At 43.2% G+C, this 17,868-nt stretch overlaps 1 protein-coding gene across 1 annotated transcript in view; it reads right to left on the reverse strand.

The window, feature by feature from the left end:
• Positions 1–3,269: 3,269 nt before the first annotated feature.
• Positions 3,270–17,868, reverse strand: part of LOC147902988 (Actin-like ATPase superfamily protein) — a 34,480-nt gene continuing 19,881 nt past the window's right edge. The window contains exons 5-7 of the mRNA XM_087373211.1: positions 5,246–5,415; positions 4,745–4,875; positions 3,270–3,679 (exon numbers count right to left, since the gene is read on the reverse strand). Coding sequence (XP_087229337.1) covers positions 3,572–3,679; positions 4,745–4,875; positions 5,246–5,415 — 409 coding nt within the window. The 3' untranslated portion in view covers positions 3,270–3,571. The remainder of the gene's footprint in view (positions 3,680–4,744; positions 4,876–5,245; positions 5,416–17,868) is intronic.

Here is a 17,868-nt window from a genome sequence, read left to right on the forward strand (position 1 = left end):
TTGTACTTTCTCCATTCATTGTAGCCTCAAGAATAGTCTAATCTTATAACATGACCCTTGTCAAAATGCACATGAGAACCAAATTATGGGAATGGTTTTAAATGATTTGCCTACTTGTCTCTTTTATTCTTTTATAATTTGTATGCTTTAATGGAATCCTACAAAATTAGCTATCCAACATATTTGTAAATTGTAACCAATAAAACTATCAAAATGTGGCACCTTTTGATATTTTTATTATTATTTTATATTTGTGAAAGTTTTTTGAACCAATGAGAAGTTTTTGCCAAAGTTTGAAAGGTAAGTCTTAAAACAAAGTTTAAATTGCTATAGTACGAAAGAAAACAATATAACATTAGAAAACATTCGCCATTATATGATAATATTGTCGATCAAAACACCCCTACAAGGAACATTTGTACTAAAGAGAATCCACAAAATTACTAAAGCCCTAGGAACTTGTTTCAATGATGAGCCACAAAGTCTCAATAGAATGGTGTTTGAAACTATTTGACTTTCTTTACACGCACATTAAAATCATATTTGCATCGTAGCACAAACAATGAAATAAATAGATAATTTTATGTAGTCCTTACTATAAATCATGGTTGAACATATCCTTTAGTTACTTTGCATATGTTCACATATGGAGTTTGCATAGTTTATGAAGTTTATTTGATCATTTATCCATGTACTTAGCCATTAGCTAACACAAATTCAAGCATGTGCCTTACTCCATGTTATATTTTGTTCAAGTATATTTTGTTCAAGATAGCTTCAAACATGGGACAATCCCTCCACTCATATTCCACTTAACAACAACGCTCTTATTTTGATTTTCTCTATTATGCTTTCTAGCATCCATGGATGATCCTTTCATGAATAATGTCAATTTTGTTAAGAAGCGAAACTTTTGTATTGGTGATGAAATTTTATCAAAATAAAATTAAAAAATGAAAAGTTGATAGGATTTTAAACTTTTATGCTAAAACTTTCAATCACCAAGGTTTAGATCTTTCCTTTCACAATTCAAAGAAAATATATAAAATCATGCTATGTTTATCAATGTTGTAAAACTTAAAAAACAAGCTTACTAAACTTTTGCCATACATAGGTATGCCTTTTATAAATTCGCCCATCGTAGGAACATGCACAACTATCACGATCACACAATAACTTTGCAATAGGCATTGGAGAAAAGACCCCAAGCATCCCTCATTTGTGCTTTAAAGTAAATAGTCTAGTAAGAGTGGAATCTTATAGAATATTTAGTAAAGGATTTAATAAGCCCTGAACCAATAACATTTAGCAAAGAAGCCAAAAACTAGATGAAAGCTAATAAGTGATTGGTAATGTGGAAAGTATGAGAACTACATAAGGAAATACATACCAACACGTTGGGTAAGACTAGATGACTAGACTAAGGAAGCCGCAAGTCCAACGCATCCTAGCATTGTGTACGTAGGCATGCTAGCATTGAACTTGTGATAAAGGTCAATTAGGCTCTTGGCATCATACTCAACAAAGGGCCGAAGCATCATTTAGTGTAGCAATTTCTTGTAAGATTTTAGGAATGTATTGCACATGGGTAATTTACTCCATTATTTTTTTTTGCAAATATTGCAAAGTACTCGAGGAATAGATATTAACAAAACTCGATTTCTAAACTAAGCTACACTGTCTAAAATTAATATGAGACCAAAGCATCGAACAATTTCCTTCCTAAAACCATTGCACATGCTAACTAACATTTGAAGCATATATCTTGGAATTCCACCGCTTATTTGCAAGCAAGCCCTAGTAGCAACTTCATCTTATTTACAAAAATGACCCACCCCAATCTCTCACCAAAAGAAGGTGCAAATGTGCCTATTATTGTTTTTTACACTGCTTGAGCTTGTAAACTCGTATTGCATTGTCCCCCTCTACAAGCGCTAATACCATTGTTTATATCCTCCTTGCTCTATCTAAGGAAATGCCTTAAGCTATCCCCAACTAATATCTTCAAGTACTTCCAAGTCTCTACTAGTCGGAACCAAACCTAGGAAGTCCAACCAAGCTCTACCTACAAGAAAATGAAAGCTCCAACCAAGTATTAAATTTGCAAGAATGATACAACAATCCATGCATGCCTCTCTATTTACAAAAAGGCATATAGTCATGATACTTAAGAGAATAGACAGCCAACAAATAATTTATAAATAAGCATAGCGCATAGAAGACGATGTTCTTTCTTTTTCAAATCTCTAAATTAAAGCGAGCTCTTAGTAATCTTGTCTTTGCCTAGTTGCATGGAAACCTACAATGCTACCATTGCCAAGACCATGGTTGAGCTCACTTCCAACTCTTACAAGTCCAAGTTTAAGTCCTCCAATAAAATATTTAAAAAATAATGGATAAAAAGACCCCAAAGTGATAAGCCTTAACTGCCACGGCAATGACTATTATTTTTAAATAGTATTATGTTAGTGTTTGTTTGAAACTTCTATACACAAATTTGACCGCACTAAGAACTTGTAGTTGGTGTTTGTCTATGTCCTCAAATTATTGATTACAAGGATTAGAAAACCTATCATCTAGCTATCGATTAAGGACTATGGATAGATTCAAAATAATCACCCACACATTCGAAATGATTTGACACAAACCTTTCAAAATTGTTAATTATGAAAAACAGTTCATTGATCCAAATAAGTCCATAGAGCAACATGCCTAGAATGTGTTAAAATGTTCATTGAATAAGACTAAGTACACAATTCTCACAAATTGCAAACATGGAAAAAGTCAAAGGCAAAGAAAAGCCTAAAGCAACCACAAAGACTCGTAGTGGTAAATTTGATCAACCATTATTGGGAGATGCCCTTTTGCTCAAACCATGGGCTATTTATACGCGCGCATACAGCTAAAATGATAAGGCCTCCCTTATGAAGCTCAAGGTCACAAAGGCAAGAACCTTCATCATGAGACTAGTGATCATAAGAAATTACTTAAAGGCACAAATGAATGGCCCAAAGAAAGAGAACTACAAGAGTGAATCGAAGGGCCATGCCGTTTTTACTAACAAAAAATTAGCTCAAATATACATTAGGGCAAGCATAGACTTCAACTAAAGCTGACTGCAGTCAATGCACCATATACAAAGGCACGTCCCAATCGACAATCATGAGAGCGGAAGAGGGGGGAGGAAAGGGAAGTTTATTGAAGCCATCGATTCAGTATTTTTGCCCCTTGCTAAATTGAATAACCTGTAATGGCCAAAAACAATAGGGGAAAAGAAAGAGCACTTGAAACCCACTAGTGAGTTTCAGGAAAAATAAGATTAGAAAGATTTGAGTTACATAAAAAGGGCTTTCTCCTAGAGACTTTCCTCACCGGGAAGACACTATGTATGCTCAGATAGCTTGAATACCAATGAAGCATATTAATTGTGCACACAATCAGAAAGGCATATGAGTGAAATCCAAAGGCCAATCGCCTTGCATCATCTGATCATGTGAACCATTCTTGTTAGAGCAACTACAGCCCCTTATTCAAACAATAACTTTACAATTGCTGAATGTGGGTAATAAAATCAAGTCACCATGTATGTAGCTGTGTTTCCATTGCAATCATTTGGTTTTTCAGAAATGTCTGAACAAACCGTCCAAGCAAGCATTGCTGCCCCCAAAGCAGGTTCAACCTGTACCATCCATACAAGAACAGACGACCAACTGTCAGCATATAAAGGAAGAGACTAGAAACTGTCAACTCAAATTTATGGCACCAAAGCTCTGAAACCTCGAACCAACTCAAAAAAGTTTCCAGTCCTAGTTATGCCAATGAAGCTACATAAACCTAAAAATGCATTATGGATTACAAGCATTGCAAATTCAATTGAATTACATTGACTTCCACTTTTGAAATAAAAGAAACTATGTTTCTGTATCCAGCGACTGCCTGCTTATGTAGGCATTTGTCCATGTGCTATTGTGTTGTGGGAGGGGACACGCATCTGTCTCTTATTTCAAAGGAGATACAAGACCAAGCTATTGAAGTAAATCTTATCAACACCTTCCAAACATGAGACCAAACTGAGAAGGATCTAGCAAGCGCTTACTTTGCACATATATTTCCACTACAATAAATTAGCAAAGGGGGGCGCTAGGGTATGTGCATGTGAGAGTATTAAGATTCTGCATATGCATGAACACGGGCATAGGCAGTTGCATGTGCACAGGGGCATGGCCTGCATGCTAAAGTATAGTTCAGCCTCAGAAGCTCAAATGACAATGTCTAATAGGTGCTTACTTTGCACATATATTTCCACTACCTTCTAAATAAATTAGCAAAGCTAGGGCATTGGAAGAAAATTTCCTGCTGGGAAAGGAATGTGTTCACATTAAACACAGAAATATCATACTTCTGTCATGTCAACCATTAGAAGGTGTCTTACGTTGACACAAACTTCTTACAAACAAACCCCTTTCTTAAATCCAATGTCTGTTCAACCTGCTATATTCAATCAGAGTAAGGATACTGCATTGTTTGCTACCTCTGTGTCAGAAGCTCTTTCCAAATATCTAATGTGTAAGGGAAACAAATGCTCTGGTAAAAGCATGAAGTATTGTGCTAGAAAAAGTATAAAGTATTTTTTATAAATTAAAGCTAAAAGCAAGTCCTATCCATTGGACCATGCTTATTACAGTGGGCACTTGCAACATTCAATTGATGAAAATATATTTTTTGCATTTAAAAAAGCACACACCTTGGGTTGAATTGGCTGCACAGACGGGAAAATCTGGGAGATGTGATCTACAAGCTGAGTGTAAAGATCCCATCCACCGTCAGTCTCCAACACCCCACCAACCATCACAAGAGAGAATGGTTTTGTACCATCTACAATAAAAAGTAGATGTACTGCAATCTTAACATCAACAGTCAAATAAACAGACTAAACAGATTTACAAATTTCCAAAGTTTACAGTCGTAGAAAACTTTGGATGGCTGTCATTCAAAGTTTTGGCAAGTTGCTACACCAATTGAAGAGAATCCTGCCATGGGCACAACAAAATGGAGGAAAAAGAGCAGATAGCACGGGGCCTTGTATCGCAGTGATGAGAGCATGGAGTGTGACATGTACAAGAAAAAGACAGTGGAAGGTAAAAGAACAAGCTACTGTGTTATGAAAAGACTTCCATACTCCTACAGAAACGTAAGATTGATGTTCTCAAATCTTTATACTGTGATTAGCAGGATGACATCTTACCTTCCCCTGCAAGCTCCAATCTGTTGACAACAGCTTTTACACTGCAAACAAGCTCTTCCACTGCAAAATTTAGCACCCTTGCAGCTTCTGCATCACCCGTGGCTGCACATGCTTTAACAGTCGGGACAATGGCAGCAATGCGAGCCCAGGAATAGTCTTTGTAGGCCCACCTGCCAAATTTGGAGTCAGCAGACACTATAATGCTTATAAGCCAAGTCCCTTGTACAGCCTGCAGAGAAAACGCAGCCCTAGAATCACAAAGATGGCATTCCATCAATCTGAACCTAGTCAAACCTTGAAACATCTGCCCCGAAAAAAAAATGTTTCAACTTTTGTTTCAAAACAGACTCCATCAAACAGCACCTTACAAACAATAATAGGATACACAAAACAGATAGGGGCACATCCAAGGGAATACATCTGCAGTGCAATCAACTTTCAGTCAATACGAAATGAAAGCATAAGGTATAATATATGAGAAAATTATCGCTTTACACATACAAAGCAAGAGCTCGTTACAGCAAATAAAACTTCAAACAATCTATACCACATAAAGAAGCTATGACCTAATATAACAAGACCTACATTACTGTCACGAGGATGTGAAATTATGGGACTTTTGATTGGCGACTCCCGTAATTTGCGTGTGGCTGCCTTGAGCCTCTGGGGCGCGAGGGTTTGGCCATGGGGCGAGACTTGGGGAATTAAAATTCCCTAGTGGTCCCTTGGAGATAGTGCATGTGCACCAGTTACTGGGCAATTAATTCCTAGGGCCAAAGTGTGCAACAGGGGGGCCAAAAGAGTGGTGTAATTAAAAATTGGTAATTTTAGCACAGGACTCCAAAAAGAGTCCAGAGCTCTTCTTTTGGGCTCAGAAGGCCAAATCCCAGAAGGAGCCAGATCATCAGAGCCTGCCAGGTGCTGCTAGAGCAAAATTGCATTTTACCAGGAGCTTCCAGAGCTTGCCAGAGAAAATCGTCATCAGAGGGCCAGTACCAGTGCATCCAGGGCTTGCCAGAGGAAATCGCACTTGATCCAGGAGCCTATTGCAGATTGCGATTTCAGCCAGGGTGTCCTTTGCAGATTGCAATTTCACTTCCAGGTCCTCCGGGCTGTGCCAGGTGACTGCGTCTTGTTCTGGGCCTGTTTCCAGGTGTTTCCAAGCTGCTACAAGAAATTGTGATTTGTTTCCAGGTGTTGTCAGGCTGTCCCAGGAAATTGCGATTTGTTTTCAAGCTGTCCAGGCTTTGCAAAAAAGATTGTGATTTGATTTCTGGAGACTTTTGGGTGGTGTTGCTGATTTTGGTAACTTTCCAGGCGTGGGTGTTCACTTCTAAGCTGCTTTTAGGGCTGTGCCAGAGCAGAATCAACTTATCTCCACATGATCTAGGGTTTTCCAGCCCAAATGACCTTTCTTCTGTGGATACCGGCAGTGTAACCAAAAAACGCGTTTTGCCCAAGCGAAAGGCGAAATGTTTCGCCGAAACGGGCGAAACGCCAGTGCATTGGGCAGAACGCCCTAGTGCCAAAGTGTTACTATTTTTGACTCTTTTGAGTGTGCTCAGTGTATATGTGTGTATCTCAGAGCTCTTTTCACACACAGAGAGAGAATCTGGAGATAATTATTTATGTTTGATATATAATTAATATAAAATACAAAATTTAAACCCATTTCTAGACGAAAACGCCTGGCAAAACCTAGAAATGTTTCTAGAAACAAGTTTCTCGAAACGTTTCTTGTGATACTGGATACCGGGTAGAAGAAGGCTTTTCTTTGCCTTCTTTTGCTGTTTCCTGATTGGTTGCTGGCTAGTTATTGCGTTTGGGTTTCTTTCCTCGCGAAGAAAGGTTGATTTATGTTGTTGGGCAGTGGTGAGGGAGGTTGTAGATTGAGGCAACCCGTTGGGAAGTGCTTTGTCGATTGATTGCACCGATCAGCTGTTGAGGGCTTTGTCTTGCAGTTGTTCAGCCGTGTTTGTCTGGTTGGGCACTTGGCTGTGCGATTGCGGGTGTGGCTCAGACAATGGATGCCGTTCACCGTTTGAATTTGAGTAGGGGATTACAGGGTGGCCTGGACAGGGAGTCTGCGGGCGTTGGTTTGCTTGTGGTGCAGCTTGCTAGAGACCTTTGTAATCAGCCGCTTGGATTCAAATGAATGTTAAATAAATACCGCAAGGGGCGCCAACGTTTGGAGCCAATCGGTGTCCTTGTTTCTGAGTAGGAGCGCTCTAGCTCCCTTGTGATTTGTTCTGTGGTGCATATTTGCTTGTCAATTTACTGTGTATGCTGTAATTAAGTGGATCCTACCACACTTTACGTTGTTGAGGCTGGTTTCATTATGATGGGGAATTAATGCTCCACTCTCTCGAGATGCACCTAGATGTAGATGTTCACATGTAAGACCCATACGAGGAGAAGCTAGGAGCATTATTGTTGTGAACTTTGAAGGCAGGATATGATTCAGCCATTTGTCAGCCAGATGAATGGACTGAAATGAAGACAGCATGCTTGGCTTTCTACAGGTCACAGATCAGACTGGCTCCTGATGTGGAAACCAGATCTGATGATGTGGCACATCTGCAGGATGATATGGCAACAAACCCACACATGCCAGTGACAGGTGGCAGATGGCATGGCAGAAAACAGATGGCATGGCAGCAAGGCCACATAATTAGTTCGCAAAGGACGTAGCAAACTGCCACGTGGCAGTCCTCCATGTGACAGATTAGCCGCAGCCACAAGGTAGCTGCAGGTGGAGTCTAGCACCCTGCTCGTCAGTTTTTACTAGGGGCTGGTTTGGCCCATTCTAGGCCCCATAAGGTGACCACCCTCCCCTCCATACCTCATCCCTTCACTCCACTCCACTCCATCCCTTGATGAGTAGGTATGATTTCAAGCATACAGCTCAGCCTCGAAGCACATCGTGTTTCACATCTCTCAACTCAGGAGTGTGCAAGGAGGGTACTAACATCCAATACACAGGAGAGCAAGCTACCTGATTGTGTATCGAGGTGGAGTTTCTATTTCAGCCTGTTTGGGCAACGTCTATTCAGATCTACTCTATCTAAAACAAGAAGCATGAGAATGGTAGCTCTGGTAGCCCAATCCAAGACCTCGAAGGGCCCAAGAAGCAAGCCCTAAGGTGAGCACCCTCCTCTCCATACCTCATCCCTGCACTCTAGTCCATCCCTTAGGAAGAGATGTGACCTCAAGCATAGTGCTCAGCCTCGGAGCACATTGTGTTTCACAACTCCCAACTCAAGAGTGTGCAAGGAGGCTACTAACATCCAATAGGCAGGACAGCGAGCCTACTGAATGTGTATTGACGTGGAGTTTCTACTGCCTTTTTTGGCAAAGATCTACTCTATCTACAACAGGAAGTACGAGAGCTAAGGCTACAGATAGCAGCTCTGGTAGCCTGAACACAGGACCTTGAAGGGCACGAGAAGAAAGCCCTAATTGATGAGGTAATGCAGACCTGCAAGGCCTCTCCTTCTGCCCCTCAGTTAGTCTCTACAGTCAAGGATCTTGTTCACACAGAAATACAAAAATCAAGAAGGGAATGATTGTAGAAGTGGATACAATTTGGCAAATAAAACTGACGTTCAGGCTGGGAATAAGGAGCACGAAGCCAAAAGCAGCAATGCATTGAAGATCACAATAGAGGGCCTTCCTGAAGGGATACATACAAGGAGATTCAAGCACACATCAAAGCAGTCACCCCTAACATTGAATGGCCAGAAGAAGACGAAGACGGGAGATACCACCACTACGGATGCACTGGGATGGCTAATACAGGACAAGGCTGATTGTGGAGAGGTCAAGGGCATCCAAATACCTCATGACATGTGATTCGCCAGCAATTTGCTGATGATACTAACATCACCTCCCTGGTCAGTTGGGGGACTTTGAACTGCCTGAATAATTTTTGATTGGCTTCTAGCTCTCAAGTTAATCACAGTAAAATAGGTGTTTATGGCACTAAGGGTCTAGTTCCCAAAATTCTGAAAAATCAGAGTTGTAAAGCGATTCCTGAAGGGGTTCCCTTCAGACTGTTGGGGACTCCAATGGGGTTTCACTGTACACTGAAGGCCCGTTGGGATTGGGTCATTGAAAAGATTAAGAAAAAAACTGCACAGATGGCAAGGTCTCCATCCCTCCCTCCCAAGGAGAAAATTTGTTCTAAAACCCTTTCTTTACCCTTCTAGCAAATATTTTTTGTCATGCTAGTCTCCTTCCAGTTCAGGATTACTCAAACTGAATTCTTTGTTCGAAACCTTCCTCTGGGGAGGGGATGAGGAGAATAGAAAGGTTTCCAAGGTAAGGTGGGAGGTGTGCACTCTACCCAAGACCGAAGGAGGGTTGGGATTGTCAATCTCGAATGGTCTATTGCTCGCTTTATGGGTAAGTGGATCATCAAGTCTTTCCATAACAAGGAGGAATGCTGGTCCATCCTACTCAGGAGACATTTTAAGTATACTAGACTTGCTAAGTGTAAAATCTGGAAAGATTACCCAGTTATATCTGCTTTATTTGGCAATGAGCCCTGCATTACCAAAGGTTCAAGTCTGTGGAGGGCTATGTGGAAAGGGTGAGAATTGTTGAGGAATTTTATTGATTGGAAGGCTTTCACCCAGAAGTCTCGTACCTTTACCTCCAAGGACTTTATTTGGTTCTCTATTTTATGGAAAGAGAAGAGAGTGTAGGATGGGGATCTCAAACAAGCTGGGATTTGCCTCTGGGAAGACTTGCAATTTGTGGGGGATCTCAATGGGATCTACACTTTTTATAGGGCACCTCAAGGGCCTTTAGAACCATGTGGCTCACTTTCACCCCGGAGAACTTATGTGCTTTGTAGTAGAACTTGTGACCTGACTCTTCTTTACCTATGGTTGTTTACAGATTTTTTGGATCAGCGGTCCCTCTGGAGTCATGGGCCACAATGCCGTTGTAAAGACTTTCTGGTCTTGTCTGTAAATTATACATAAAATACCCTCTTTCTTGGGGGGAAAAAAACTTGCAAAAGACTTGATTTGAGGCAAAAGCCCCATTTCTCACGTGGAAAAGTAACTACACCTATCAATCCTGCAAAAGCAAAGATTGAGGCAAAAGCCCCAAGTTTTGTACTCCAATCTGGCTGGAAAACTCAAGGTCGAAGATGCTATGACTGTGCAAGACTCCCACGAGCTTTCCGCCCATTTTAATCCTGTTGAGAAACTCCTCAACCTCCTCGCCCCCAATGCATAGATTTGATTCTGGATCCTCATAGAATTGACGGTCTCATATGGATTCATTAGTATCATCCAAGTAGCATGGACACTATCTGCCAAATGGCTCAATTGGGATCACATTGTTTTGGGTGGTCCATATAAGCACTGCAAATGCGTTTGCATCTTGCTCCTCCCACGCCTGCAATAATGTTGGATCTATAGGTGCTACTATAGTACCTATCCCCATTGCCTAAGACTTTCTGAAGGTGGCATGATTTGTCACATGGATCAATGGGATCACACTGTCTGCATCCTACTAGTCCCATGCCTACCATGATTTTGGATCTAGAGATACTATTGTAGCACATTTTACCATTTCCTAGGGTTCTGTGAAGGTACCATCTATAACCTTCCACAATCTCCAAGGAGACTTTTGACCTTCATTTCCACACAGGTCAAGCTTGCCCTCCCCAACGTCATTCCCCTGTCCTCGTGTGTTCCACAAAGTCTTAAGTGCCTTGGAATGTCCGAGCATCCACCTAGCACGGAACTCCAAGGAACACCGTTACTGGCATTCTAGGTTCTCTTGACTGGCGTTGGCACGGGTTTCACGTAAAAACGCCCAAAAAATGCTGAAACAGTGCCATTTTGCACAGTTTGTTGTCACCTACTCTCATTTGAGCCTCTTCTCAGCCCTCTCTCAGTCCCCTCCTCTCAGCCCCTCCTCTCACATTCTGGAAAGTTAAGAGCTGTAAGAAGTGATTTTTTCATATTCAGGTATATTTCCATATAATTTGATAATGTGTCATATGACATGGCATTTCCGTCCGGGTTCACACTCCCCCAACCCAATATCTTTCCATTCCAGCATTGGACATTCCCGGAACCTTCGCATTCCTTGATAACTATGTCCTCCCCAAAGTTAGGGATGGGACGGTACTTGGTTGATTCCATTCCTACAATTTTGCTTGCCCACAAACAAGGCTGGAATACTTGCTGTCCAAAAAGTACCTTGTCTCATACGCCCATGATGCCTCCAGAAGGTTCTAATATCTTTCTCTTTCTTTCTCTCTCACCTATCACTGATTGACTAAGCAGAAGCGTGAATTGTAAATGAAGGAAACAAAGAACACGTGTCACTTGTTATGAGTGTGAGCGTAAATGAAGGTGGGATTCGGTCGCAACAACCCCCCCTCCGAAGAGAGTATTTCTGTAATAATATCTTGCCAAAAGGCCGAGTTACAATAGTACATACAACAGCATCCCCTATAGAACAACCAACCATCATCAATAGCATAGTCACTAGGCTGGTTGTCAAGCATGACTTTGTGCCAATGAACCGGAAAATCTAAAACGTGATGGTACTGGTTTTGCATGGCTGTGAGCGTAGACTTCCTGAACGATGGAAATGGAAGAGGCCATGACTTGTTTACTTAGAGCATACGTAACCATATTCTCTAAGCTGGGAAGATACTCTATCATCCCCATACTGCTGAAACGTTTGGCTCCATCAATGAATGACTGCTAGCTCTTTATTATAAACCAAATACTTAGTCTTGGCTGGAACCGTCTTACGTCCCTTGAAGGCAATGGGGTGACCATTCAAGTCAAACATTGTTTAGATGGCATAGTCACTCGCATCCCCCCTCACATCAAATGGCTGGTCCCACTAAGCCAAAGCTAAACATGGAGTTGTACTGTTGTTGTAACTGCTTCCTTCACAAGATTGAAAAAGGTAAGGGCATCTAGAGTAAATTGGATGGATTGCTTCTTGGTCTTCCCCCCTAGAGTAAGTTGGTGATGGGAGCCACCATTTTTTGGCATGTCTTTGATGTGCTTTCTATATACTTGACAACATGTGGACATATTGCAATCTCGTAGGCACCTCCCACTCCACAATGTCCCCGACAAACAAACTGTTAGAAATGGACCAACAGAGGGTACGCACAGCGGAAGACTGATAGAATAGCCCAGAAGCTCACACAGTGTGGTGTGGGGTGTGGAATCACAAACTTCTTAAACTTTTGTACTTAGGATAGATGTACAGACTCATCAATAGACAATGAACCAGCCAAATATAGAAGACACCAAAATAATATGTTTCCATCCAAAGCTATGGACACAACACAAAAGAGATAGATCCACAGTCCCACCAATGGTGTGGTCCTCAGACCTCTGATCGTACCACAAGGTCCTCCTCCTATCTGCCGGTTATCTCTAGACTCGAGCCCACGTGCTCCACCTCGAGCGTAAGTAGACTTTCCGTCTAGATCCCTTCCACCTTGATGTCTTTGCACCATCCTAGGTGGGCAGCACTCTGAGGTAGTGTCATGTGCACGGATTGGTATCTGACGTGTACTAGGTACACAGGACTAGCTCAGGTAGCCTGGGGGAGGCTTAGAGCTAGGCAGGCTTGATTCTCGGGTTGAGTGGCAAGGATATGAACTGCTGACGTGGCTGTACGACTACTGAAGCAAGCCGTACAGTAGCTGACAGAGGCCGTACAGCAGCTGACATGGTTGTACGACGACTGTACGGATGGCAGGTACAGTAGCGATGCAGGTACAACTGACGCAGGCAGGCTATCGCAGATGTACGGCAGGCTGGCGTAGCTGTACGGATGTACGGACAGATGGCGACGCAGGTACAGCTGACGCAGGCAGAGTACGGTGGCTGGCGCAAGTGCGAAACAGGCTGATGTAGGGCTGACACGCGACTTGATGGCTCAGCGAGGCTCTTGCAAGCTATGGCTGGGCTGGTACCCTGCCCCATCTATATAGGGAGCAGGGCAGCCTACTTAGGAAGCCCTGCTTCCAGAAAAGGCCGACCCTCCCAGCTTTGGAGGGGGTGCTCTTTTCGAAAAAAGCATCCCTCAACGCCGCACCCTGTTCCTGCGCATCTCGCCTCTCCCTGCCCTGGCCGGATTTCCGTACAGTCTCGGCGTCCCATCTCCGCCTCCCTCGCAGCCCTTGTCCAGTCCTTCGCCTCTCTGCTTTCTCCGTTCTACTTTTCCCTCTCTTTCCTTCTTCTCTGCTCTCTCTCCTGCTTCCTACAGCCTTCTCTCTCAGGCCCCTTCAGGAATTTCGAAAACTCTCCCTCCTTTCTTCTACCTTTTCCCTACATCTGTCCACCCCTGTTAACCCAGGAACCCAGCAGAAATCGCAGCAACAAATTTCGAATTTTAGGGCATACCTGGAGGAAAAATTCGTCAAAAGTTCTCGCATCAGAAGTTCCTACCTCAGGAGTTGGCTCTGATACCAACTGACACATCCCAGCACTCCTGAAACCCCTGATCTGCAAAACAACCACACACCACGTGAGATCTGAGCAGGCTGCTCACCACCCAACCATGACATCTACGGGATGTGATCCCGAATCAGGAGATGTCCCCTCCGAGCCACGAGCTGGGCTACTGGCATGAACTCCCAATCAGATCCAAACCAGCTTGGTGTCCCATACCACCAGGTGGCGCTGTGAAGCCCTGGATTTGCCACTGGGCCTTGGGCTACGCTAAGATGCAGGCGCGCGTCCGCGACTCAATCCAGGAAAAGACCTGGCACCTGGGAACGAGACTTGCTCCCAACTGCACACTGAGAACTGAACCCCCTGGGCCCCTTTTATAGACTCGGGCCCCGAGCGCCAAAAATAGCGAAGACCTATAAATAGTTCGTACCCTTGCCACTCAACCCGAGAATCAAGCCTGCCTAGCTCTAAGCCTCCCCCACGCTACCTGAGCTAGTCCTGTGTACCTAGTACACGTCAGATACCAATCCGTGCACATGACAGGTAGGTCTGCAGCTCTACAGTCCACTTGAATCCTCCTGGATAGAGGCCCACAGGTGGATGTTCTGCCGCTCCTTCTGCTCCCTGAATTGCTACTCCAAGTGATGTGAAATGAGGCCTGAGGATGTCACCACCTTCAGTCACTCCTGAGGAACGCTCCTGAGGATGTTCTTGGCACCTGAGGAACGCTCCTGGCACCACCTTCAGTCACGTTCCCGCCTTTGAACTCGAGCAATCCAGCCGCCACGATCTGTCTCCCTCGTAATGAGTGAACAACCTGGAGTCTTCCAGCTTCCAAGCACCTGCTCTGAGGGTTCGTCTCAACCCATCCTTCCTTTGCCAAGGTCCGCAAAAAACCTACCGACCCAGCAGCCTTTAATGGTCGACTGCTGGTCGGTTCTCTTCCTCCCCCTGGCCGACTTGGTTGGCTGGTCCAACCAGCCCTATAAAAGGGCCCTAGCTAGGCCCTTTCTCTGATCTCTGCCCCCATGGCAGCCATAGCGCTGCCCATGTGGCTTTCTCTCAGACAGTAGGTTCAACCCCCCCCCCCCTCTCCTCATACGGGGCTTACAGATGGGGAGGTGACCTTTCCAACACAAACACCTGTGGGAATGATGATGTAGCCCATTGCACCTCCTCCAAAAAGAAGCTCCTCTTTGGTGTTGATGTATATCCTTCAAAAGCTAGAGGACGTATTTGACAATGTATGTGTGTTCTGCTGGATCTCTTTGGAAAATATCAAAACATCATTCAAGAAACAAAATATGGTCTTACCAATGAGATTCTTGAAGATCCGTAGCATCATTTTGTTGAATGTCCCCGATGTCCTTGTGAAGCCAAAAGACATGACAACAAACTCATATTGAGTGTTTTCTGTGTGAAAAGCTGACTCGTGAACTTCTGGCTCATGAATCCAATCTGATGGTACTCAGTCTTTAGAGCGATCTTTGAGAACATCTTGGTGCCATTGAAGCGCTCTAAAATGTCGTTGATTCGAGGCATAGTACCAAACTCTTCAATACTGGTTTGTGGACGGCAAGGTAGTCCACGCATATTCTAGTTGAACTATTGACTAAAAGGATTTGTTGATTACCATCCTTATGTGGATGATCAGGCGCTAATGAAGAGAAATTTGCAGAATTTAAGAAGGATCTTCAAGCTTCAGTTTAGATGTCTGATCTGTGTTTGTTACACCATTATGTGGGCATTCAATTTATGCAAACAGATGAAGGCATTGTGCCCAACTAGTCAAAATACATTCAAGGACTGTTACAAAGACTCAATTTCAGGACTGCAAGCCTATTTCGACTCCCATGGAGCCAAGGTTGAGGTTCTCCATGCATGATGCAGGTGAACCTTTTGATGCTGTTGTATACAGTCTTATTTATCTTTGCAATACCCATCCAGATATTCAGCTCAATGTATCCCAGTTGAGCAGGTATAAAGAGTGTTTTCAGATATTTGCAGCGTCTTAAGGGGGGTGACTGACTTGCATGCTTTCAGTGATTCAGATTCGCTTGGGGATTATGACACTACACATTCCACTAGTGGAAATTGTTTCTTTATTGGTAATTCATGCAATTCATGCATTTCATGGTTGAGCAAGAAACAATCCACTGTGGCAACATCATCTTGTGAAGCTGAGTACAGGGCAACCTTTGCAACTACATTTGAATGTGTATTTTTCATGAAATCAGTGGCAGGTCTTGATGGTGGCTTGCAGCCATCTACTCCTATATTCACTGACAGCCAGAGTGCTATTGCATTGGCACGAAATCTTGTGTTTTATGCTGCACAAAACACATCGAAATCCATTATCATCATGTTAGAGAGAGGAGAGATCAGTTTGAACTACCATCCTACACATCGAAAAATTGCAGATCTTTTCACCAAGGCCCTTCCAAAATAAAGTTTGAAGCTTTCTGCAAAGCTTTGGGCTTACCTCCATTTAGTGATTGAGATCACTCCTTGTACACCAGGACATTTTCATTATTGGGTTTAGGGTTGGCAATATTGTAATATTTAAGGCAATGGCAAATGCATTAGTTAATTAGGAGGATAGGGGCAGTTTTTCCTTCTAAGGTTTTTCCCTAACCAGAGCTAGTAGGATTGAGATAGCAGTTGTGTGAGTTTTAAATCACCCTAAGCTTTTAGGGTTTTATCATGTTGACAGCCTTCTTGTATCTCGTTCTTGCAATCTTAATTTCAGCTCAGCTCCACATTTTTTAGCTTTCTCCATCTCCAAACTCTCACTGTAATAGCCAAACCCTTTCTCTCCAACCTAGTACTAACTAACCAAGGGAAAGCGTGAACTCTAAATGAAAGGAAAACACATGTGTGCTAGTTGTGTGTGTGTGTGTGTGTTTTCTTATGAGTAGCAGTTGTTCCACACTGGAACAGCTATGAATGTAAATGTTTTTTAATGCAAAATTTCTCACTAAAAAAAAAGTGTGTAAGTGTGTGTGTGAATGAAGGTGGGATTGGCTTGCAACAGTGCCCCCCTCCAAAGATAGTATTTCTGTATTGATACCTTGCCAAAAGGCTGAGTTACAACTGTTTGCCAAAAGGCTGAACGAATAAATGTTGGTGAGGGACTGCTCCTTCCTGTACAGGAAGATGCGAAAGGCAGAACTGCACCTCTTCTCCCTCTTTCTTGTACTGCATGGCCAGGCATTGACCTTCCTGGGGTTGGAGCTGCTGCTGGTTGAGGGCTGATTTATGGGTTGAACTGTCGTAGAGGCTGATCCCAAATGAAGGGTTTGGGGCATTTTATAGGCTGAGAACCACGCTAGGTCGGACTGGTTGTCCATCATGAGCTGGTCTACACTGCACGAAGTCAGCCAATAAGTCAATGTCAACCAAGAACTAAACACGTTGACTTTTTTACCAAAAAGTAAACTCTGTATTTTTTGGCCTGCTTTATGATCTGCTGACTTCTCTAACGCTTGTACGTGTTGTACCTGTGGCTGGTGGCTGCAGAGCTGCCAGCAAAGGCAGCCATGTCATGGGCTATGGATGCCCATGACACTTCAAGTGATGAAGAGGGAAGAGAATGTTATGATGGAGAGAGGTGGAACTCTATAGAGGCACTATGCCGACCCTGTAGCCGACCGATCCCACAACTCTGCCAGGATTCCTGCTCCTTCCACACTATGATGCCACGGTCCTTATGGATCTTGCAAGCTAAATCCTTGACCGATTCCCTTTTAATACAACATACCATTAAATATTACATTTGTATACATTACCATTGGTCTCTCTAATGACTTTCTGTCACCAACCCATCTGAGGCCATGCTACGTTCTAACTGGAACGTACAATAGGTGGCTGCATGCTTTAAGGGGAAGGGCAAACATCACCTATACTGATGTAATGGTGACGATACCTCTTAGGAAGATTGTGATGGCCTAGGAATTGGACCTAGGAGCTGTGAACTATGGGTTAGCCCTGTGGCTAAAAGTTAGCATAGGAGTTATGTCCGCGGGGTGTGCACTAAATGGAAATATAGGGGTATCTTGGGAAGAGAACCCCTCGAGGCATCAAGTACATGTTAACCACACTGACGGTTCGTAAAATTGGCCTAAGAGCACAGGTGGCACAGCCACCTTGCATAAGAATCAACTGAGGAGG

Source organism: Dipteris shenzhenensis, chromosome 4 (assembly GCF_047967505.1).
Source record: "Dipteris shenzhenensis isolate YYH24624 ecotype China chromosome 4, Dip_SZ_1.0, whole genome shotgun sequence".
NCBI lineage: Eukaryota > Viridiplantae > Streptophyta > Polypodiopsida > Gleicheniales > Dipteridaceae > Dipteris > Dipteris shenzhenensis.